This window comes from Rhinatrema bivittatum, chromosome 14 (genome assembly GCF_901001135.1).
Source record: "Rhinatrema bivittatum chromosome 14, aRhiBiv1.1, whole genome shotgun sequence".
Classification (NCBI taxonomy): Eukaryota; Metazoa; Chordata; class Amphibia; order Gymnophiona; family Rhinatrematidae; genus Rhinatrema; species Rhinatrema bivittatum.
This window is the reverse complement of record NC_042628.1, coordinates 21,747,069-21,771,321: the sequence shown is the minus strand read 5'-3', so window position 1 is coordinate 21,771,321 and position 24,253 is coordinate 21,747,069. Positions and strand designations below refer to the sequence as shown.

At 45.4% G+C, this 24,253-nt stretch overlaps 1 protein-coding gene across 2 annotated transcripts in view; it reads right to left on the bottom strand.

The window, feature by feature from the left end:
- Window positions 1-24,253, bottom strand: part of PDXDC1 (pyridoxal dependent decarboxylase domain containing 1) — a 57,503-nt gene that overhangs the window by 10,502 nt on the left and 22,748 nt on the right. For both annotated transcript variants that reach the window (XM_029576437.1, XM_029576436.1), the window contains exons 6-15: window positions 20,083-20,272; window positions 18,342-18,410; window positions 10,170-10,248; window positions 8,568-8,652; window positions 8,267-8,315; window positions 7,838-7,939; window positions 3,254-3,379; window positions 1,912-1,962; window positions 1,124-1,187; window positions 557-645 (exon numbers count right to left, since the gene is read on the bottom strand). In XM_029576437.1, coding sequence (XP_029432297.1) covers window positions 557-645; window positions 1,124-1,187; window positions 1,912-1,962; window positions 3,254-3,379; window positions 7,838-7,939; window positions 8,267-8,315; window positions 8,568-8,652; window positions 10,170-10,248; window positions 18,342-18,410; window positions 20,083-20,272 — 904 coding nt within the window. The remainder of the gene's footprint in view (window positions 1-556; window positions 646-1,123; window positions 1,188-1,911; window positions 1,963-3,253; window positions 3,380-7,837; window positions 7,940-8,266; window positions 8,316-8,567; window positions 8,653-10,169; window positions 10,249-18,341; window positions 18,411-20,082; window positions 20,273-24,253) is intronic.

The following is a 24,253-nucleotide window of genomic DNA, read 5'->3' as shown; positions in this document are numbered from 1 at the left end:
AAGCTGATGTCACCCTACACGGAGAAATACTGAAGGGCTGCTTTGAAATCTCACTCTGTCTCCATCTGCTCCATTGGTCCCGAGCCCATGTGTCTTACACACTAGGAAATATAAATATTTCCTTCTCCCCACAGGGCTTACAATCTAATTTTGTACCTGAGGCAACAGAGGGTAAAGTGACTTGCCCAAGGAGCGAGAGGGGGGATTTGAACCTTGGTTTTCCCTGGGCCATAGCCCGCTGCTCTAACCACTAGGCTACTCCTCCACTTCATTTCCTGCTACAATGCCGACAAAAGTTAAAATTTAAAAACCAAACTATGAATTACTCCTCTTTGCTACAAAACAAATTAGAAGCTATACAAGGCAAGGCACACAAGTCCTGCTGCATTTGCAATCTGTTATAATGCAGCATTACTGTCCATAGTTATATAAATTGAGAATTCAGACTGACAATACTGCTCCACATATTTATTCTGGTTTTTAATAAATGTTTTAAAAAGTCAGTTGTGTGTTAGGGGGAAAAAAAAAAAAAAAGACAGCAATCAGTAAATGTTACCCATTGATTAAAGGCATCACAAATCTCTCTCTCTGTGCTGCTGGCTGTGTCCTGGAGGGCAGCTGCCTGCGCAGAATACTGCGTTTGATCTGTAGAAACAAACAGGAGCCATGACAAGTTCCTTCCATCTGCGAAAACTAATGAGCAACTTCTGAAAATATGTCATTCAAGCTTAAAGCAAAAGTTCAGTAAGAGCAGACAGAAAAACAAACTCCAGCAACTCTCAGCATCCATGCCCATGGAACCATTTCATTAAGATCATCTCCCAGGGCAGCACATGACACTGTCCAAGTTACATTTCTATATGTCTTATGAGTTCTGCTGATTCTAATAATCTTTCCTAATCATTATTAGTCTCCAAGAATGAAAGACAATGCATTTTATACTTATTTTCACTCTAACAGTAACTAACAGGAAAAGCCAGAAGATAAATTAGCAGCAGATAGTATAAGGTAAGTACATATGATATTTTTTTTATTCTGCACTTATTTTCCAAGATGTAGCTCATGCTGTGTTGAAAATGAAAAGCACCTTGAACAACCATTTTTCTTTTCGAAAATTACACACCTGTTTTCGGAAATTCCTGGGAAAATTTAAACACCACGACTGGGGAGCTAAGTTCATCTTCAACCTTTGAAACAGAACAAAAGCACAAGACTTGATCAGCACACCAAGCGGTGAAAACCCAGCAGTCTGGACTGATCCAGGTACGCACAGGGAAACAAAAGCACAAGACTCGATCAGCACGCCAAGCAGTGTAAGCATTCAGGCATGTTTCCTCAATTGTCAAAGGCCCCAGCTATCACCAGATTCTTCCTGCCACAAATATTTCACCTGTGGGGAAGTCTTTGAAAGCAAAAACTATAAAACGTTGCTACACAGTCCTTATAAAACTCGTGCAGTAATTCTTGTAGGATAAAGAGGCAGGTTAAATGTCTTTAAGCCAGCATTCCGCTTTACAAAAATAAGATGCCACTGAACTGAAGTTAAGAAGAGAATTTAGCTTTTTATTGTATAGAAAGATTCACTTTCCCCTACACCTTGACTTCTATTTCCTCTGCAGGTAAGACAGGTCTGTCTGTAGCAATCTGCTTCTGTCTAGGGGGTTTGCACCGAATGGGCAGAGCGCAAACATTTCCGCAGAAGGCATCGCAGGACTTTTACCCTACTCTTAAAATTTAGCACGGAGGGGAGAGCATCCCCATCTCCCTCCAGGGCCATTTCACAGCTTGCTTTGTGCTGCTGCACCACTGCAAAACCGTGCAGCAGCTTTAGAAAACAGAACGTGTACATTTTGCTTAAAATGCAATGGGAAGACTGGCAGTGCACAGATGTTAGCTAAAGTAATTCCATACCGAAGTTTTTATGAAGTTCAGTTTCTTCAAGTTTTCCAGCAGCCTTTGACTCTGTAATAAAAATGAGATCAGTGATAAAAAAAAAAAGCAGAAAGAAAATGAAGCTCTCTCTCAGTTTTTGGCCAGAATTTTCACCGGTTCATTTCATTCCCAAACAGAGGCACTAACTGTGCAGCCACTTCCAGGATGGAACAAGGAAGATATTACAACAGATTAGTGCACCACCAGGAGTATCTCTCGCTAATCTAGCACCTTTATAAATCTTCTCCAAAATAGCAACCAATAATTAAAAGTATCACCTTTATACGAAAGGCACGTGACAACAATGCCAGAGAAATTATCTTACAGTTACTTCAGTCAACTTCCTCTTACTTTAATTCTGGGGGAAAAAAACCAAAAAATACCCAAAACAAATTCTTATAGAGTAGGGCTAAAGGTTTGCACAGAGACCTTTAGAAAAAGCCGTCTGAAGAAAACTGATTCAATCTAGATTACCGGCAGCATAAATAGCGAAGGATACAAAACTGGGGTTAGGGTGGATCCACAGGTGAGAGGAGTTCACATCCAGGCTGTGATGTGACCCGGTTCCAGTGTCTTGCTCTTCCATCCCAGTGCATCATGGGAGCAGGGCCGGTGCAAGGGTAGTAGGTGCCCTAGGTGACATCTGCCTTTCGCCCCCCCCCCCCCCCTCCCCCAGGTCTCTGGCCCGACTCCTCCTACCTTGTTCGCGCCGCCCACTGTATGCTTCTCGGGACCACGAGCAGCACGCGCTGCTCGCGGCCTGACAAATGTCTAACTCCTCTTTGCCACAAGCGACTCCGCTCTCAGCGCCACCGTGGCTGCTCCTTCGGCTCTCCCCCCCCTAAGGATCGGCTCCCTGTGTGGGAGTTGCAGTTCCTTTGCGGCCAGACCCAAAGTCACCAGCTAGTCTGGTCTTCTGCCCTGCTTACGGGGGCCCACAAACACACCGGGAGGGAACGTCAAGAAGGCAGAAAAGCCCTAAAATCTGCAGCCTTAAACTGGGTCTCATCCCAGGCATTAGCCTTCCCTTTTATATGGATTTATTTTATCAGGAAGCGATGTGGGGAGATGCAACTGGGGAGACGTTTAAAACATCAGAGTGCAACGGCATCAGGTCTCTCCATTGTATGGCTTACTGTTATGCCTGGGATTTTGAGATGTGCGGTTTTACCCTAGGGTAGGTTTTTTTTGGTGCCATGAGGATCTGATCTCATGGGTTAAAACTGCGGCATGTGTTTATTTTCTGAACTTTGCATTTTTGGAAAGGCGTGCTGAACGTCAGACTACATGAAGTGGTTTTTCAACCCCGGCTCCTGCTCACCAGCTGGGACGCGTGCTTGATTCTTTCCACAATGCCATCGTGCCCCAGGTACTGCAAGGACAGCCAGAGCGGTAGGGCTCGAAGCTTCTCTGCTGCTTGGCTGGATGTAAGACCTGCGGCTAGCGACTGGAAAGAGAAAAAAAAAAAAGACAACACATGGAGGGGGTTTCAGACTGCACGCACCGGGACAAAGGTCCGCAGCTACTTTTAACCCGAGGACTCTGCATTCATTTTTAAAGCAAAAGGTCGCACGTACATTTGCTTTGAAATTTGCCGCAGGGACCCTCACCTTTTTCATGGACAGCCTGAATGCTCTTTTCCTCCCCCTTCCCTGTTAAGACCTCCTCTTAATGCACCTAAAAGCCTGCGAGTTGCACCGAGGAAGACCCATTTTCAGACAGCAGGTAAAACGCCTTTTACCCGTGCAACCAGCTTTGAAAATTTTTCTTCATGCGCGTCTTTTACTTACAATTCAAAAACCACCTTATTCTAGCAAAGCAAAAACATTATGTTTAGACCTTGTATCAACAGTGCACAAATATTTGCAATTAAGTGCTCTTCTCTGAAGTGCTTCCAAGTGATTACATCTCAGCTGCAAGCCATTTGATTTTAGGATGAGAACCCACACTAAGAAGCATCTTTATGACAAATAAGGCAATGAAGTTGAATTTATGAGTACTACAGAGATCGCGGTACATCTGCATACTTCTCCCAGCTACTTCAGTGGTTGACTTCAGAAGACACCACAAGCTACCTGAGACCTGGACCTCTCCCACCCTGTGCTCCTCAAACCACCAGCTAGATACTGGGAAGGCTTCAGTACATCTGCAGAGTTCTCCCACCTGCTTCAACCGAGTCCAGAGAACACCCAAGCAACCGACCAGGAAGTATGCACCATAGCATTACCCCAGGGCGGTCGATTTTCCCCTCTCGTTGCCTATGGCACCACTACATCTGCTTTTTCTGATGGAAATGAATCCCAGTCTCATCCCTTGCTGCAAATCACTACTAACATCAAGTCTATCGTCTCCTTTCTCCACATTCTTCACCTCACCAGATAGTTGTCTTCTGCCCTGCCTACTGCTCTTGAGCTTCAGAGTTTATTTTCCCTCTCATCCAGTGATCTCCACGCTCCCCGACAGCATCTTTTCCTCATCTCGGTCTTCACACCACCTTTCTCTCCATATTCTCCTGCTGCTCTCCCTCTTCTCATCTGGGGATAACAATCCCAATCCTGGCCCTCCAAGGCAACTATCACTTTGTGCACATCAAACAGTTACCCCTCCAATCTTCTCTCCTCCTCCCTCCCCTCTTCTCTCCCTTTGTGTACCCTGTGGAACTCCTACCCTATCATCTCTCATACTCGTCATCTCACCCTGACCAATACTTGACTTCCCCCCCCCGGAGGACTCTGTTTCAGTTGCTGCTCTCTGTCATGGAGGTTATCTTTTCTCCCATCCACCTCACACAGTGGTGCTGCTCTCCCCCTCCTGTAAGTTTCAACTCCTCCTTCCTCCTCCTTCCTCCTCAATCCTACTCCTTTTGCCTCCTTTGAGGCCCTCTCTCTGCCTATTCACCCCAGTGCTTCTCCGGGTAACTGTCGTTTATCGACCTCCTGATAAATTCACTCTCACCAACGATTCCTGGCTTTATGCTTTCTTTGAACATCTTCCCCCCTCCCTTATTCCTGGGGGACTTTAAATCTCCATGCCGATGATCCCTCCGACTCTTTAAGCCTCAAAACCTCTTGCCTTAAGCTCATTTCTCCTCCAACTCTGCTCTTCCACCCCAACTTGCCAGCATGGCCATTGCCTGGACATAGTCGTTTCTTCCAACTGCTGTCTCTCAGTCTTCTCCTCGCAGAGCATCATCCGAATGCTTTCACACTAAATCATCTTCCTCCACAGCCTCATCCACTCACCAGGAATCTGCAGGCTATCAACCTCTGTATCCTTTCCACTAATCTTTCCTCCCTCTCACTACATTGTTTTCTTAGTATGTATTATATTTTATTTCTGTATATATTTGGTTCTTTGATTTATTTATTTTTATTTATTTATGTATTTATTTTATAGTTTTTGTGTTTTTTGTAACATGCCAGGAGCAGGTTCTTCAGTCTGGAGAGATTATAAATATTCATAAATAAATAAATAGTCTGATGCAGTTTCTTCTTACAACACTACATTTTCCTCTGCTTTAGACATTCTTGTCCCTTCCTTTACCAGTCCTGTAAAGCACACCAAATCCCAGCCTCGGCTCACCCTCAGAACTTGCTTTCTGATTTCCTGCGCTCACTCTGCTGAGCATGTCTGGCTAACAGCCCGTGCCCATGCAGACTTCACACATTTAAAATTCATGTGGACCTCCTTCCAGTCTGCTGCACTTGACAAGCAAGACTACTATGTCCATCTGACAAACTCTTTAGCCTCCAACCGTCTCTTTGCCATACTCAATATCCTTCTTAAACTGCCTTCGCCTCTGCCTAGACTACTTCCATGACAAGATTCGCAAAAGTAGCCTTGAGTTCTCAACCAGGTCACCTCTGCCTCTTTCTCCCCCACCTTCAGCCTTCTCTTCTTCCTCTGGCCTCTGCCACACTCTCCTCCTTTTCTGAAAACACAGTGGAGGGAATTGCCCATCTTCTCTCCTCCTCCAAATGTGTTACTTGTTCCTCTAACCCCACTCCCACTCAGCTTGTCAGCTCTGTTTCCCTGCAGTCATTCCTTCCATCACATCCTCGACCTATCACTTCCCACTGCAACTGTTCCCACTACCTTCAAGCATGCTGGGATTATACCATGCCTCGAAAAAACCCACTGCCCTGCTAACGACCCATCTCCCGCCTCCTTTTTACATCCAAACTACTCAAACGTGTTGTTCACGTGTTGACTCATGTCAAGCCATTCTTGATCCGCTGCAGTCTGGTTTTCATCCTCTACATTCCACAGAAACAGCCATGGCCAATGACCTGTTTATGACTAAAACCAAAAGGTATTTACTCAAGCCATATCCTCCTTGATCTATCTGCTGCTTTTGACACTGTTGATCACTACCTACGCCTCACTTGGATTTTGGGACTCCAATGTGTCCTGATGTTCTTCTTACCTCTTCCATCACACTTTTAGTGTGCCCTCTGCTGGATCCTCTTCTATCGTCATCTCACTATCAACTGATGTGCCTCTGGGCTCTGTCCTGGGCCCTCTTCTCTTCACTTTCTATATTAATTCCCTTGATGCTCTGATCTACTCCCATGGCTTTCATTACCTTCTTCATGCTGATGACTCCCAGATGTACCCCTCTACACCAGAAATTTCATCAGAAATCCAATCCCAAATTTTAGCCAGTCTCTCTGACATTGTTGCCTGGATGTCCCATTGCCACCTTCAACTCAACATGGCCAAGACAGAACTTCTTTCCCCTCTTCTGTCATCCTCCCAGTCCCCTCAGCCTGTAACCTTGAGGTTATCTTCAACTCCTCTCTCTTTCCTTCTCTACACACATCCAAAACAAAGCTAAAATGTGTTGATTCTCTTTCTATACCACCACTACCAAAATCTCACCACCTCCCACTTAGGTTACTGCAACCTGCTTCTCACAGGTCTCCCGGGGAACTATTTCTCTCCATTACAATCTATCCAAAATCCAACTACGTGACTTATCTTTTGCCAATGTTGCTATAAAAATATAACCCCCTCTTCCCTGTGTTTCTGCATACATTTCAAGTTCCTCTTACTCACCAGCTCCTTATTAACTCTCCTCTCTTAGGTCTCCCTACAAGTCAATGTTTTCTAGGCCCTTCTCCTCCACAGCCAGCTCCCAACTCTATGCTTTCAGTCTTGCTGCACTGTATACATGGAATAAACCTGAGCTGGTGCGTCATGCTCCCTTCTCTTGCCTTATTCAAAGCCAGCGTAAAAACCCATCTTTTTGAGGCTGCTTTTAAATCCGATTATCTCACTCACAGCCTTACTGATTTTAACTATTTTCTTAATAAATTAAATTCCAACTGTTTTATTTGTCCTGTACATTTGTCTTGATTACCTTGTAAGTGCCACTGAGCAGGGACTGAATCTTGTATGTTTTTGTATAGCGCTGCATACATCGAGCAGCACTATAGAAACAGTAGTATAATGTCACTGCTGCTCCTTCCTAAAAGAAAACTGAGCCTGAAGTGTGCACTTTAAAGGAGGAGATCCAAGAATTAATAGACATTAAAACTGAGTAACCTGATCTACAAACCAATCGTCTGCAGAATGTGGTACCATTACCATAGTTGTATTAAAGATAGTGTGACCATGATAATGCAGGCCATGATCTGCACAATCAGCTTCCCTATGCTAAATGACCCAAAGTGAAAGCTTTTCCTCCTCTATCATCACCTCTGTGTCCGTCCCCCCTGCAAACCATGAAACTCAAGTCCAGAAGTGATAGTGATCCCATCACTCCTCCCCCCAGCCCCTCGAACCTTTGCTAGAAAATTCTAAATGGCACTACGGATCCTCTAACCTGATCATCAAAAGCAGGGCAAGAACAACATGAGTGAAAATAACGGGCGTTAAACATGGGAATACCCACAAACCTTACCAAAGAGGGATCCTCATGTCTGTAGAGGGTAACTGCAGGCACAGCTGGCAGACCCAGCCAGGGTCCCAGAGTAAGAGTCATGCTATCACATTTTGTCGCAGCCTAGAACCACAAAAAGAAACAAAATAAAAAAAGCAGAAAGCTTTCCCTAACTCCCAAAGGAGAGACCACAAAAATCCCATTCTGGATTCCAGTGACTGCACAAAATAAAATGGATATAGCACGTGCAAAGCATGAATAGTGCATCAGTAACGCGTAGAAGTTACATCTCTACAGAACATGGACACGGGGGATTAAAAACAGCGGCATTATTATTTTTTAAATAAATCAATCGTTCCTAACTGGAAAGAATCTCGTCCCACAGAGAATTTTCAACAATAACCATGCAATTTTACATATACATTTCAGATTTAAAAATTACCACCATACCAGTACTGAAGAGGAGACATAACCTAAAGTCAAGGTTGCCAAATTTACTCTGAAAAATAAAAAAAAAAATGATGTTAAAGGTGAATTAAATATTTACAGTTTTCATTCTATTCTTTCCATTAAATATTTCATGCAGATGGGTCAAGAGAGAGAGAATATTTCTTCTCTGCAACAAATCAACTTTCTTTCTCCATTAAAGAAGAAACACATCTACAGTGTAAGCTTCCTTACAAGTAGACGAACAATGATGTGTTGCGAATTGCTGCAGTGCGGCATGAGAAAATCCAGGACAGTGTCTTACCCTTCCACGTGCAGCCATGTGTTGTACTGCTCACACAGCTCTTTCAAGCGCCCTAGTTTGTCTGTGTGTCCTGCTCCTGGTGTACCTGAACAGAAGGGAAAAAGGGATTCAGGGAAGTACAGAGGACAATTGCCCCTCCCACCTCTTGAAAGAAGCCATGTGGCTAGGGTTTGTCCTCAGATCTGAGCACATTCCTACTTTCGGGCCGATACAGTAAACCACGCGGGAGCCACTCCTGTGCGTGCGATTCAGTAAGTTAATTTATTTAAATTAGGGCCTGCGGTAAAAAGAGGCGCTAGGGACACTAGCGCGTCCCTAGCGCCTCTTTTTTGACGGACGCGGTGGCTGTCAGCGAGTTTGACAGCCGACGCTCAATTTTGCCGGCGTCGGTTCTCAAACCAGCTGACAGCCACGGGTTCGGAAACCACACGCCGGCAAAATTGAGCATCCGGTTTGCAACCCGCGGGCCCATTTTAAATTTTTATTTTTTATTTTTTTAAACTTTTTTTTTAAACTTTTAATATCGCCATGATATTAAGTCGGAGGGTGCACAGAAAAGCAGTTTTTACTGCTTTTCTGTGCACTTCCCCGGCGCCGACAGAAATTAACGCCTAACTTTGGGTAGGCGCTAATTTCTGAAAGTAAAATGTGCGGCTTGGCTGCACATTTTACTTACTGAATCGTGCGGGAATGACTAATAGGGCCATCAACATGCATGCGCATGTTGCGGGCGCTATTAGTCTCGGGGGGGGGGGGGGGGGGGGTTGGACGCACGTTTTCGACGCGTTATTACCCCTTACTGAATAAGGGGTAAAGCTAGCGCTTTGAAGTGGCTGTGAGAGTGAGTGGGAGATAACAATTCCAGTAATGTAGCTTCAAGTTGCTTTGGAAGCAGACACACACTGTCCAAACGTTTCACCCCAGAGGGGGACAGAAGCATTTCTGAAGTGCTACAGAAGGGATACTGTTTGGATCCTAGCTGGAGAAAAGGCAATGTGTACATTTTAATATTACTCCTCATGGAACTCGTGAAACTCCATGCCTTTCTAGGCCAAGCGTGTTTATTCTCACATATGTTCTCCCTCGAATACATTAATATAGTTCATATCTTATACACTTAAAATATTTAGTCATACAGAAAGCATTTAATAATATCCATATAAAAGGCCTCTGTCTGACTATTTAGATTTACCTTTTTCTCACACTAATCAAACTGCCTCTCACTCTCCTCCAATTAGACATGCTATGCTTGAGTACTATCTACACTAAGCTACGCCCCCTAAAACCGTCCCATGATGCTCACCTAGTTAAATCTAACTAGCTACAACACTCTAAACTGATCTGCTGTAATCACTGTGAACCTAACATGCTTTGAGCTTGCCTGCTGGAAAGATGTGATATAAATAAAAGATGAGGAGGAGAGGAGGAGGTCAACATACTTTGGATGACTGGCTGCCTCTCACTGGCAAAAAAGTTAACTATTCAAGAGTCTCAAACAGACTACCCAAAATGATCCAATGCTAAAAGAAAAAAAAAAACAGCAAAATATCTTTTTTTTTTCCCCCAAGTTAACATTTTGCTACTTTAACAGAAGTAACTTACCAGCATTTGCTACAAGCAGCAAAGGTAGTTTTCCAGCTTCTGTATCGTCTTTAATCAATCTGTCCAGCAAAGCAACATCCTGCCAGCAGGATGACAAAGAATGAATACAGCGTACAGAACAGACATGAGGAACAGGGGGGTGGTGTCCACAGAATGCATGGTTACTGTCTTTCAGAAGCCGCAGGGAGGGCTGACGTAAGATCTACGTTGTCGCATGCCACCATAATTCAAGTTCAGCCTGGTGTGGACAGCGCCTAATACGGACATGTTCCGTTCTTGGGGAAAGGAAAGAACGAGGAGACCGTTCTGGTCACTAGATAAGTAGAGCCAGTGGCCAAAGGAAGGGAAGCCATGACCAAGCTCAAATGGCAAGAGAGATGATAACTAAAGAAAACAGGAGTAAAGCTATATCTGCCCCCAGTTAACTTACTGGCCTAATTAAAGATAAGAGGGTTTTTTTGGACACATTGCATATCCAAAATCCACCTTATCTTCTAATCGCGGCCTCCTCCTCCCCAATTCAAATAGAGAAATTACTTACCTGATAATTTAATTTCCTTAGTGTAGACAGATGGACTCAGGACCAATGGGTTATGCTCCCCTGCCAGCAGATGGAGACTGAGTCAGGTTTCAAAGCTGACGTCACTCTACATATACCCTTCAGTGACCTCAGCCCTTCAGTATTCTCTTCAAAAGCCACTGTGGACATATTATTGAAAAAACTTGATTACAAATATGATTAAAAACAGATAACCATAACTGTACTCAACCAATCATATACACTGAATCCCAGTAAGAATATAGATGCCCTGATCTAGGGACTGGATGACGGCTTACTTGTAATCTCTTGGAATCTATATTCACTCTAAGGGAGAATCCTTGGCACCATCCTTGGGAAGCCATGGGCGGGATGCTGAGTCCATCTGTCTACACTAAGGAAAAAAGAAATTATCAGGTAAGTAATTTCTCTATTTCCTAGCATGTAGCCAGATGAACTCAGGACCAATGGGATGTACAAAAGCTATTTATTCCCGATCAGGGTGGGAGGCTGCCTGCGGTCCGGTTAACATCGCCCTTGCAAAAGCTGCATCCTCTTGGGCCTGTATGTCCAGGTGATAAAACCTGGATAAAGTGTGCAAGGAGGACCATGTCGCCACTCGGCAGATATCGATGGGAGACAGCAGTCTAGCATCCGCCCATGAGACCGCCTGAGCCCTAGTGGAATGAGCTTTAACCTGAAAAGGTAATGGCTTTCCTTCCTCCACCTAGGCTCCCGCGACCACCTCCTTAATCCAGCGAGCTATGGTAGCCCTGTTTGTCCTTCCATTGTGAAGGACAAACAGGTGGTCCAACTTTCGGACTGGTTCTGAAACTTCCAGATACTGCACCAAAAATCTACTGACATTCAAATGACTGAGGAGGTGGTATTCTTCCTTATGCTTATTGAGGGATGGCATCAAAATGGACTGATTCAAATGAAATTCTGCGACTACCTTGGGCAAGAAGGATGGAATGGTACGAAGTTGTAAAGCTCCTGGAGTCATCCGGAGGAACGGTTCCTGACACGACAATGCCTGCAGTTCAGAGATGCGATGTGCCGAGCATATAGCCACCAGGAACACCATTTTCAAGGTTAATAAATGCAAGGAAAGATTTCACAGTGGCCGAAAAGAGGGCCCTGCCAAAAATTCCGATACTAGATTAAGATTCCACAAGGGAACCAGCCACTGTAGGGTTGGCCAGAGGTGCTTCATCCCTTTCAGAAAACAGTCTACGTCCGGATGAGCCGACAGGCAGGTTCCGTTCACCTCCCCGCTGAAATAGGAGACAGCTGCTACCTGGACCTTCAAGGAGTATTCAAACTGTCCTGCAAAAATTCCAGAATTAGTGGGATTTTGACCGCCTGAGGGGGGGTCACTGCATTCCTCGCACCAGGTCTCAAATACGCTCCAGATCCGCACATATGCTAGGGATGTAGAGAACTTCCGAGCGCGGAGTAAGGTGGCAATTACTGCGCAGAATATCCTCGCTTCATCAGGCGAGTCCCCTCGTAAGGGGCCCTCTCAAGGGCCAGACCAAAAGACAGAACAGAGTTGGATCATTGTGAAGGACCGGTCCCTGCTGTAGCATGTCGCTGTGTGGTGGGAGGCACAGGGGGATCTCCACCAGGATTCTCCACATGTCCGCATACCACGGATGCCTGGGCCAATCTGTAGCTACTAGAAGGACTAATCCCCTGTGGTGCTCGATTCTGCGAATGACCCTGCCCAGCAGGGGCCACGGAGGGAAGGCGTATAGCAACTCTTCTTCTGGCCAGGTCTGAACGAGAGCATCGATCCCCAGGGATGACTAATTTCTTCTGCGACTGAAGAATCGGGGAACCTTCGCATTGTGAGGTGCGCCCAGCAGATTGATGGACGGGAGATCCCAGCAATCTACTATCAGCTGAAAGGCTTTGGCCGACAACGCCCACTCTCCTGGATCCAGACTCTCCCTGCTTAGAAAGTCTGCTCTGACGTTTTTTCCTGAGATATGGAAGGCTGAGATCTGTAGATGTACTTCTGCCCATTCCATAAGGAGATCTATCTCCTCTGACACTTGCTGACTCTTTGTTCCACCCTGGTGGTTGATGTAGGCTATCGGTCCGTTGTCTGACATTACATGACCTGCTTGACCCTGGAGTCTGTGATTGAATTGTAGACAGCCATTCTGACTGTCTGGGCTTCCAGACGGTTGATGTTCCAGAGGGCCTCTTCCTCGGTCCAACGTCCCTGGACTGTTAGTTCCTGACAGTGAGCTCCCCAGCCCCGGAGGCTCACGTCTGTTGTGAGGACTAGCCAGTTTGGAGAGGATAGGGTTACACCCTTGCTCAGATGAGCTTCCTGCAGTCACCACTGGAGCAGAGAGCATACTCCCATCGGTAAGTGGAGGTGAATCAAATAGTCTTGAAACTGCATGTTCCAAAGTGACAGTAGTGAGCATTGAAGTGGTCGCATGTGTGCCCTCGCCCACAGCACTACTTCCAGGGTTGCCACCATCAAATCAAGAACTTGGAGATAGTTCCACACCGTAGGCATATCATGCTCATCATCTGACACACTTGGGACATCAACTTCCTTATCCGTGTGGTCAGAAGGAAGACCTTGCACTGCTTGGTGTCGAACTGGACTCCCAGATATTCCAAGGACTGCTTTTGTTCAGGTTTATGACCTAACCAAGCTCCTGAAGCAAGGATGTCACCCTGTGGTCACCCTGAGACTCTCTTCCACGGACTTGGCCCAGATCCACCATTTGTCCAAGTACGCATGTACCAGGATTCCCTCTTCTCTCAATGTTGCCGGTATGACCACCTTAATCTTGGAAAATGTTCTGGGGACCTTGGCTAGGCCAAAGGGCAGTGCCCGGAACTGATAATGGTGACCAAGTACCGGAAAGCGTCGGAAAGATTGGTGTTCATGATGGATTGGAATATGTAAGTAGGCCTCTGTTAGGTCCAGGGAGGTTAAGAACTCTCCCGATTGTACGGCCATTATCATAGAGCGTAGGGTTTCCATGCGGAAATTATTCACTCGTAGATGTCAGTTGATGCTCTTGAGGTCCAGGATGGGGAGAAAGGAACTTTCCTTCATGGGTACAATGAAATAGATGGAATAACGCCTCATATTTTCCTGGGGCGCAGGTACTGGGATTATAGCCCTCATCCTGAGCAGCCTTAAAAGAGTAGTCTCCACTGCCTGCTTCTTGTGCTTGAACTGGCAAGGAAACATTATGAATATGTTTTGGGGAGTGCTGTGAAATTCCAGCGCATATCCTTCTCGTATGACCTCCAGTACCCTTTTGTCCAAAGTGTTCTCGACCTACTGCTGTTAGAAGAGGGACATTCGACCCCCTGAGGGTGGGATGGCAAAATTTTATTGGGAGGTTCCGGACGAACTGAACACGAGCCTACATTTCTCTTGGGATGTTGACTATGAAAGGACCAAGACCTCCCAAAGGGCCGAGACCTTTGAAATGTTGAGTTTGAGGAGTGAAAGCATTCAGAACCCCTAGATCAACCCTTCACGGGTGAGGGGCACTGCAACTGCTTTCTCTTATCTTCTGGTAGCCGGGGAACTGAAGATTCACCCCATTTACTGACCAGCTTTTCCAATTCGCGTCCAAAAACAAGTGATCCTTTAAAGGGCATCTTTGTAAAATTTGCCTTGGAGGTTGCGTTTGCTGACCAATTCTGCAGCCATGGCTGTCGTCACCACTAAGGCTGCTCCTCTAGCCGAAGTACAAACTAGATTCAAGCCCGTGTCAGCTAAAAAGACAGCGGGTTCCATAACCACTCTGGAATTCACCTCCAAGTCATCCACCTCTTGAGAGAGGAGTAGGCACGAACAAGCTACCAGGGCACAACAAGAAGTAATCTGTAAGGTCACTGCTACTGCGTCAAAGGCCTGTTTAAGAATGGACTTCATCCGTCTATCATGTGCATCATTTAAGGTTGCTCATCCCTTCATTGGGATAGTTGTTCGATTAGAGACAGCACAGACCTGTGCATCCACTTTAAGGAAAAGCAAATGCTCTTTCACTCCCGGGTCAGGCGGGTATAGAGCTTCTAACACTCGTCCTCCTATAAAATTTGCTTCTGGGATATCCCAATCCAAGTCAATCAACTCCTGGATGGCTTCCAGTACTGGAAAGTAGCAAGAGACTTTCCGTAGGGAGATCAAAATGGGATTCTTCTTTGGTTCCATCATAGATTTCGCCCCAGAAACTCCCAGCATCTTCAGGGTCTGGGAAACCAGGGCCGGCAATTTATCGCTATGGAAAAACCGTAACATGGTCCAATATGGGGGAATTTCCCCATCTTCCAAGGAATCTGCCATCCGGGTCCCTGCCAGAGATACCCTTGATGAGGCAATGTATGCCTTGAGATCTGCCTTTAGGACTGGGAGAGAGAGGGCTTACCGGCTGAGGTTCCATCTGGATAGGGGTGAGGTAGCAGACTGCACCTGTATGAAGGCATTTGAAGGCCCTGGAAAAATTCCACCCAAGAGAAGGCTCATGTCTAGCCCAGAAGGTACTGGGGTAGGTGTCACTGAATTTCCCTCTCCCATGGATGACCCAGTCCCGAGGATACTCAGATCCAGGGTATTTCCAGTTAAGGCTATGGCTAACCCATCCTCTGAAAGGGAGGAGCCTTAGCAAAGTCTAGGGAGGCCATCTCTCCCTGGGCTGTCACAGTGCTGACATAAGTTGAAATCCAGGTCAGACTGTGAAGCCCTAATATGACAAGCAATGCAGAGAGAAAGACACTTATGTATCTTGGCTGCTGAAGCCATTGGCAGCGGTAACTGTTATGTCGGCTTGTGCTTAAAATTTTATGTGCACAGATTTCAGGCGCCTAGGTGGGACATGGCGAGATGCACGCACAGCCCATGCGCCCAGCTTTACCTGTATTCTACGCTTAGGAGGTTGTGCGTGTATGTATGAGCACAATGTTATGCACACTGCACGTACTGACGTTCTGTGGAGGGCAATACGGCATGCACAAAGATGCGCACAAGATGGCGCCACCACCCCCTACCACACAGTGTGCCAACCAAGCCTAAAAACGGGGCCTAGCTCACCAGGGGGCCGCTAAACCTGCTCAGAAGTCCACTTCCCCTTACCCCAACATGATCGGGAATGACATTGGTATGGCGCACCAAGCAAAGAGACCGGAAGAAGTCTTACCCAAACACCTCCAAATCGGGAGGTAAATCTTCTCTCTTTTTTTTTTTTTTACTTACCTGGACTCAACGCTTACCGGCTGAGTGCAGAAATGGTCTCTTGCTGCAGGAGGAGAGGGATTTGGCTGTCACCGCCACACTCAGCTTCCTGTGCCCGCTGCCTTTCAGCTGCTTAAGCAGCAAAGTCCATACCGGGAACCGGCTACCAGACCAAGGCACACCTCAGGGATCTCTGAAATCACCTCAGGAATTCTCAGCTGGGGAGAGACCTTTAGTTATCATCACAGAAGAGCGGCATTCAATTTTTTCTCTAATTTAAATGTAGAATTTCTCCTTCCAAAAAGTACAGCAATCCCCATAGGGAAAGGTTCATCCACCATCTGCTGGAGAAATACTGAAGGGCGGAGGTCACTGCAGGGGTGTACGTAGGGTGAAGTCAGCTTTGAAATCTGACTCAGTCTCCATCTGCTGGCAGGGATGCATAATCCATTGGTCCTGAGTCCATCTGGCTACACGCTAGGAAACTGGCTCTTGAGCTCCCGCCCCCTCTGCTGAAATCTGCTCTTTGCTCCTGGTTTCCAGTCCATTAACACACACTCCAGCTGCCCAACTTCCCTCCTCCCTGGTCAAATCGCTGATGAACTCCCTGGGCCAATGAACATTACTGCTCCAGCTTCCCCATACACTGGAGCTTCTCTGCTCTCGCTCCCCAAGCCGCTATCGTACGCCAGCTGAAACCTGCTCAGTGTCTGGCTCCTAGCTGAAGACACAAAATCTCCCCGGACCTCCAACATTCACTGCTCCTTTAGCAGAAAATAGCAGTGCTCTGGTACCACCAGAAGCTCCAAGAGTAGCTCTTCTTGGACACTTATTTTTAAGCCCTTTGAGTAAAGAAGATTTATGATTGTTTTCCTCAGATTCCTGGGTCACCTTACTCTTGTGGCCATCTTGTAATTGGGGCAATACAATAATCAGATAATGGGCCTTTGAGATTATGCTGCCAGACAATCTCTACTATGCTTCACGCCCTTCAAGGTACTTTATGCCAGGAAATTACTTCATTCCCTGGTGTATTTCTAGCTCGTGTCCCATCAGATTGTGGCAATACTGGAATTTAAGCACAGAAATTTCGAAAGGAAATAATTACCGAATTAGATTCTTTGGCCAACCCTGTCAACTCAGACCACAGTCCTACTCCAGTGTTTAGTGCCAGTGACCGGCACCACCCAAAACTACTAAATGTGTTTTAAAAATTAGATTCTGTCACAAAAGATTAACAGTCTTATACAACATTGAAAACCCCTCTGGCCGAGGATTTCAGGGTAGTAAATCTTTTGTCAATGCTATTTAACACAATACTAATTGTACAGCCTTTAGAATCCCATAAAACATTAAGCTATGCCAGTGGTTTTCAACTTTTGGGAGGTTAAATTCTCTTCCCCCACAAACATCTGAAGGGGGGGGGACAACAAAGGGGGGGGGCGGGGGAGTGTCCCAGTTTCAAATCATCGTCCCTCTCTTTAGAGCCTTCCCCTTCCTCAAATCAGCACCCATCTACCCCCACACGCCAAGTGCCTCCCCCCCCCCCCCCCCGGTCTCAATCAGCCACCACCCACCCCTGAACTCCCCCCCCCCTGCAAGTCTGTCCATTCCTCCCCCCGCCCCTCTCCTTCTCCCAACGTATGCTGCTGGCCACCCCCGCCCTGGAAAAGCCGTTACTTTCCGGCACCGTGCTGCTCTCGGCGAGTTTTCAGACGCTCTCTGCCTCCGCTTCCAGGCTCCTCTCGCAACCTCACCGGTTCGGAGACCGCGTGGGCTCAAACTCGCCGATGGCAGTTTAGTGCTGGAAGGGAAAAGCCGCTACGGAACCCGAACTGAAAGGCACCGAGCCGGGGCCTGGCTATAACCTGCCTTGCACAGCTAATGTCTTATTTTTAATCACTTTCAGCTGCTACTAACAAAGCAGGAAGGATATAAAACAGCTTCCAAGTAGTTATGCGCTGAACTGATCCAAAAATAGCACTGTCAGTCTCCTTTGGGTGCCATTGCTTTCACAGCCTGAAAACTACTCTTGCACTGCAATTTCTCTGCCGTGTTCAATACATGGTTAAAGTAGTCATAATTTGGGGTTATAGATAGAAAGCATTTGCCGGAAGAGCTGGAGGAGGATAAGAGGTCTGACTAAACGAGACATTAAACTATTTACTGGCACAGTCTCTCTCTCTGCTTCAGAGGCAATGTTTTCATCAGCTCTCCAAGAGAACGTACGGGGAGGACTGCGGCATTTCCCCGCAGGTATCCTGGGTGCTGTCAACTCTGGTTCAGATAAAGAAAGAATCAGCACATGAGCTCCCAGAGGTTGACAGCTCGCAGATCCAAGATGCCCCGACATTAACTGTGCTGGCAGGAGACCTTGCTTGTATTCCATGGAAAAATGCTTTCCAGAACTCACCATCTGATGCTGGGATCCAAACATAGTGTTACAGGGCACTCGGCAGAGGCAGGAGTGGGGCAGGCCAAGCTGCAAGAAGAAAGACCAATTTATCTCAAGTGCTCACCTTTAATAATACAAAGCCATATTTAGGACAGGTTTTCCCCTTATTCTGTGCGCACAGCAAATAGCCTTTCAGCCAATCAGCTGCAGATATAAACAAGCTGCTGCTCTGCCTCATTTGGTAATGCCCCGCTCGCTTTCCGCGCCTATGGTCAGAGAGCCCCCTAAGCTTCTGACTTCCTCGTCTAGCAGGGGCTACGGTGCTCCAATGCTGTCCCAACCTTTATTCTTTCAGCACTTTATTTATTTATTTATTTAAAAGCTTTGACTATACCGACATTCGTAGGTCACATCACGCCGGTTTACAAAAAAAACTGAAGCAGGCAGAAATTACAATAAACACGGTGGGGGTAGGAGGAGCAGGCGAGAAGGGGGAGAGGGGGGGGCAAGGGGCAAGAGCAGCTGGAAAGATAAAGGACAGGCGAGTGAGAAGTGACAGGAATGAACAATAAAAGAACAGTAAGAGGAACAGTATATCTGTAACTGAATTCTTAAAAGATAACGTAAGAGGCAAAAAAAACCATATTTACATAATTTACAATATTTGCTTGGGACGTCTCCATGGCGGACGGAGGACAGAAGAGAGGGAGAGAGGGAGAACTTGCCAGTTCACCAAGATGTGCACTAGAATTACAGGACTCGCTGAGACAGGAGAGCGACCTAATTCATGTTCACAGAACGGGGCTAGGGTACATATGCCCGGGTCTTTTACTTTGGCTGTCTGCTACTTTAATGTTGCTGTTACTGCGGGTGAGGCATATAAGCGTTTGCTTTTGTTCTCGCATTGGCTTCATTCCAGTGCTTTGGGGTTGGGTTTTTTTGTTTTGGGTTGTTTTTTTTTTTTAAATCCGGACACCTTTCTTCCTCAGAGAGTTAGATCACCTGGTAAAGAAAGGGCTCAGCTATTACCACGTCTTTTGTTTTATTCTTATTTTGGTGCAATATAAAAGTATCACAAACAGAAAAACATCCAATCTTCCTCGGGTGCAAAGGTGCACAGTCAATTTCCTTCCATCGGGGCCAGCCAAGGCTAGGGATGCAGCGCTCACGACCCTTGGGAGAAGGGGGGAAGGGCAGAGTCAAAGTCTTCAACATCATGCAATGGTGACACCTAGTGGCCAAATTTAGGAGCCACAACTGCAGGGTTATGCAGGGTTACAGAAGGAGCCCCCGCTGCAGGGCCAACCTGCTGGGAGGACTGGCACTGCAATGGCTGAGGTAACCTGGGAGGTAATATAAAGAAAGAGGAAAAAAAATCCCAGGGCGATTGCCAGCGAAGGCTCATGGCTCCAGATCCCATTAAGCTGGAAGCCCAGAAGGAGCTTTTTCCCAACTTCCATGTTAGCTTTGGGAAATATCCTCCCTGAAAGGAGTATTGAATTGGCTGCTTTCTCAGACCACTCTTTAAGGTTTCATATAGTTAGTGCTCGAGGCTTTGGAAAGCGAGCCCTTTTTCGTCCTACAAAGCATGCAGCCTATAAACATGTATCAGTATGCTTTGCCTCCTGTCTGCCAGGAGCCTACGTTAGTCTCACTTCACACACTAAAGGTCTTCAAATGGCAAAGGGGCACCTCTAATATAGCACCCCACAATGGATTTTTAGTACATGTTTAAAATGTTACGGTTAGACCACGTTACCTGATTGCACAGGTACTGTCCCAGTCCCGGTCTGGAAGCAGAACTAATATATATGACGGGCGGTTTGTTACACAAGGCATCAAATCCTTCCGTCGTGTAGTCATCGTAGCGAGAATGAATAACAAGTCTACAGACTTTAAGAAGACCTTCCCGATCGTCTTCATGATAATAAGAGGATCCATTTTCATACCTTAAAATAAATAAATATATATATATATATATCTCAAGTCATTTGTTAACAGCTGTGACAGCAAACCATTCTGGCTAATCTCATTTGGATGCACTGGTAAGAAAGGCAATAAATACAGTTCTTAAGTCCATTTTCTACTGTGCATGGCAGTGTCTGTGAAACCCCAATGATACAGGTGCTGGAGAAATCACAAAAAAAAAAAAAATATATATATATATATATATATATATATATATTCTACAATGGAATAGTGCTCTAAGGATTTCTTTGGACATAGCAATCTATATAAAACCAAAAATATTGTTATTTAACAAACCTGTCGTTTATCATTTTTCTCTAAACATATTTCTGACTACTTCCTCATAAAGCTGAAAAGCTGCAATTTAATTTTATGAGGAAAACAAAAACTGAAACACCAAAATCCTCAGTTTAAAGGAAGAAAATGAGCCGTCGTTAAGGGAGTCATTGTCTGAATGTTAAAAGAGAAACTATGATGACATCTTCTGTGCCCCTTTGATCCACTTTCATCATTGGATAGCTCAGCGCACCTAGCTAGGCTCCATGCATGCTATTAAATAAAAAGAGGTGCTAAACCCACAGGCATGTTAATTCTGTCATCCACACCAGAGGCTAACGTGCGATTACAGACTACATTAGTTACTCCGAAATTTAATCTGTTGTCTAAAATTGCTCATGCATTTAAAAGAAAAAGAGCAAATCTGTGAAACTTTAATAAGTGGAATAATTCTCACCATTGAATTTAACTCCTTATGGATCATTTACAAAAAAAATCTACATGAGACATCCATACACATTCAACTTAAAGTTGCAAGAACTTCATGAGAAAAACACAAAGCTAGCCAACAATTAAAGTGCGTTAAGTTACACGTCTCCATGTGGGACACTCCAAGAGGGCCACAAAATGAGAAAATTATTTAGAAATTCTCAATTTTAACTGTGACTAGAGATGTAAAGAAGGAAAAAAATCCTGAAATTCTGAGAAGAAAAAAAAATAGGAATTTTGATGATGTTTAAAACAGTTTATACTATTTTAATATTTAAGAACAAAGAACATAAAATATGCCATACTGAGACAGACCAAGGGTCCATCGAGCCTAGTAACCTGTCCCCTACAATGGCCAATCCTAGTCACAACTACCTGCCAAGTACCCAAACATTAAATAGATCTCATGCTACTAATGCCGTCAACAAGCAGTGGGCTATTCTCTATTAATAGCAGTTTGTGGTTTTCTCCAGGAACCTATCCAAACCTTTCTTAAACCCAGCTACACTAACAGCCTTAACCACATCCTCTGGCAACAAATTCCAGACCTTGATTGTACGATGAGTGAAAAAGAATTGTGTTTTAAATGTGCTACTTACTAAATTCATGGAGTGCCCCCTAGTCCTTGTATTATCCAAAAGAATAAATAACTGTTTCACATTTACCTGTTCGCCCTTTCATGATTTTGTAGGCCTCTATCACATCCCCTCCTCAGCCATCTCTTCTCCAAGCTCAACATCCCTAACCTCTTTAGCCTTTCCTCATAAGGGAGCTGTTCCTTGCCCTTTATCATTTTCGTCACCCATCTCTTACTTTCTCCAGTGCAACTATATCTTTTTTTTTAGATGTGGCTACCAGAATTGCACACAGTATTCAAGGTGTGGTCTAACCATTGTGTGATACAAAGGCATTATGACATCCTCCATTTTATATGCCATTTCCTTCCTAATAATTCCTAACATTCTGTTTGCTTTCTTGACCGCCTTAGTAGTCTTGAATATTTTTAACATACATCCGTCATCATTCCTAGGCACCGATTCAGAGCCATCACATGCTACCACCCCAGCAAACATCTGAGTTGTAGTGATGGTTCAGGATAGAGAAGCGTAGAAAACGCTGATGCTCTTGATGGATCGGAATGTGTAGGTAGGCTTCCAACAGATCCAGGGATGTAAGGAACTCTCCCGGTTGTATCGCCCTTATTAAAGAGCATAGGGTTTCCATGCGGAAGCGAGGAATCTTCCGGTGATGGTTGACTGCCTTGAGGTCCAGAATGGGTCTAAACGTTCCTTCTTTCTTGGGGACGATAAAATAGATGGAATAATGTCCAGTATTTATTTGTTGTGGAGGCCCCGGTGTTATAGCCTCTAAGGCTAGCAATCTGGTCAGTGTAGCTTCCACTGCCATCCTCTTGGAAGGGTCGTGGCAGGGGGATTCCACAAACTTGTCTGGAGGGAGGTGGTGGAAATCCAGGTAATATCCCTCTCGAATGATGGATAGGACCCACTTGTCCAAAGTTATCTCGACCCATCTTTGGTAGAATAGAGCAAGTCTGCCCCCTATGGCTTCTTCCTTTTTCTTTAGTAAAATTACTCTAACGCTGTGCTAGCGTGCACAGAGTCCCTAACTGCTATGGAGGAAAATACTGAAGAGCTGCACTTCCTGCAGGGAATATATGTACTAGGGCTGATGTCAGATTGAAATCTGATCCGTCTCCAACTGCTATCAGGAGTACACTATACCCATTGGTCCTGAGTCTATCTGCTACACGCTAGGAAATAGTCAGTCACGCTTACTTCTACCACCAGGAACTTCTGTCTCCCTCTCCTTTCTCTCTACCTTATCAGCTTTCGTTTCACCTCCCTTTAGCATCATCATCATCTCTTCTCACTTCTCTGTGGCTTTCCTCATACTTTCAGCTCTCATCTACACTCCTCCAATTTCCTTTCTTCTACTTTTTCAGTCCTTTTCTTCACCTCCAATCCTCACATCATCCCGATGCCTTTCCAATGAATCTTGCCTACATCAACTCTCCATTTCACGCCTCCCTAGCAACAGACCCCTGCCTCTTACCACCTTCCATAGTATCCATACCCCACTGTAGACCCTTCTTTCCCTGCATCTGCCTCACTGAGAAGCAACAGCTAATCCCTGGCTGCCAGCCACCTTACACATTGCCAACACTGCAAACATTTTCAAAACTCGCGAGCTGGCACTTCCTGGCTGCTGATCTTATGCATCATGAGATTACAGTAGTGTCCCAGTTTGTTTTAGAGATCAGGACTAAGGCTTCAGAATGAACTACACATATTAACACATGCTCTGCAGCTTGCAGCCAGGGGAATAGCTGAACTAGTAGAAAGCACAAATCAGTCCTGCTCAGGACTACTAGGATATGTCTCTCAAGGCCATTATAAATCAGCAGCCAAGGAAGCATTAAGCCAGCGAGTTTTGAAAAAGCTCACCTTTCCGGCACAAACTTTATATAGCAGTCAGCAGCTATGGGATGGGTTTTGGCCACCCTCTTGCCAGGGGCCTGAACGATAACTGCACGGTAGTTGGTGCAACTACATCTGCTGCATGACTGCACACTCCTTAGTGGGTACACTGGCCAGGAGCCCAGCACAGAAAAGGGTTGAGTACCAGGAGCTGGACTCCTGCTGGACCACTCCTGAAACAGGAGACAAGCTAGAAACAAACATGAACGCTGAACTAGTCGGGGAGCAGAACACAAGTGACGAGTTGTACAAATCAAAATTAGACATGAATTCTGCTCCTAAAACTCTTTTCAGAATTTCCAGCTATCATGAACACCAAACACTTAACATAGTAAACAAGTGATGAAAGTTCTGTTTTATAATTACCATTTTGAAATTTCGACAAAAAATGGAGAAATTATTTACCTGATAATTTTGTTTTCCTTATGTAGACAGATGGACTCAGGACCAATGGGTTATGCTCCCCTGCCAGCAGATGGAGACAGAGTCAGGTCTCAAAGCTGACATCACCCTAGATACACCCCTGCAGTGATCTCAGCCCGTCAGTATTCTCTTCAAAAGCCATTGAGGACATACTATTGAAAAAATTGATTAAAAATGGATAACTATAACTGTACTCAAACATAAAAACACTGAACCCCAGTAAGATTATAGATGCCCTGATCTAGTGACTGGATGATGGCTTACCTGTAATCTCTT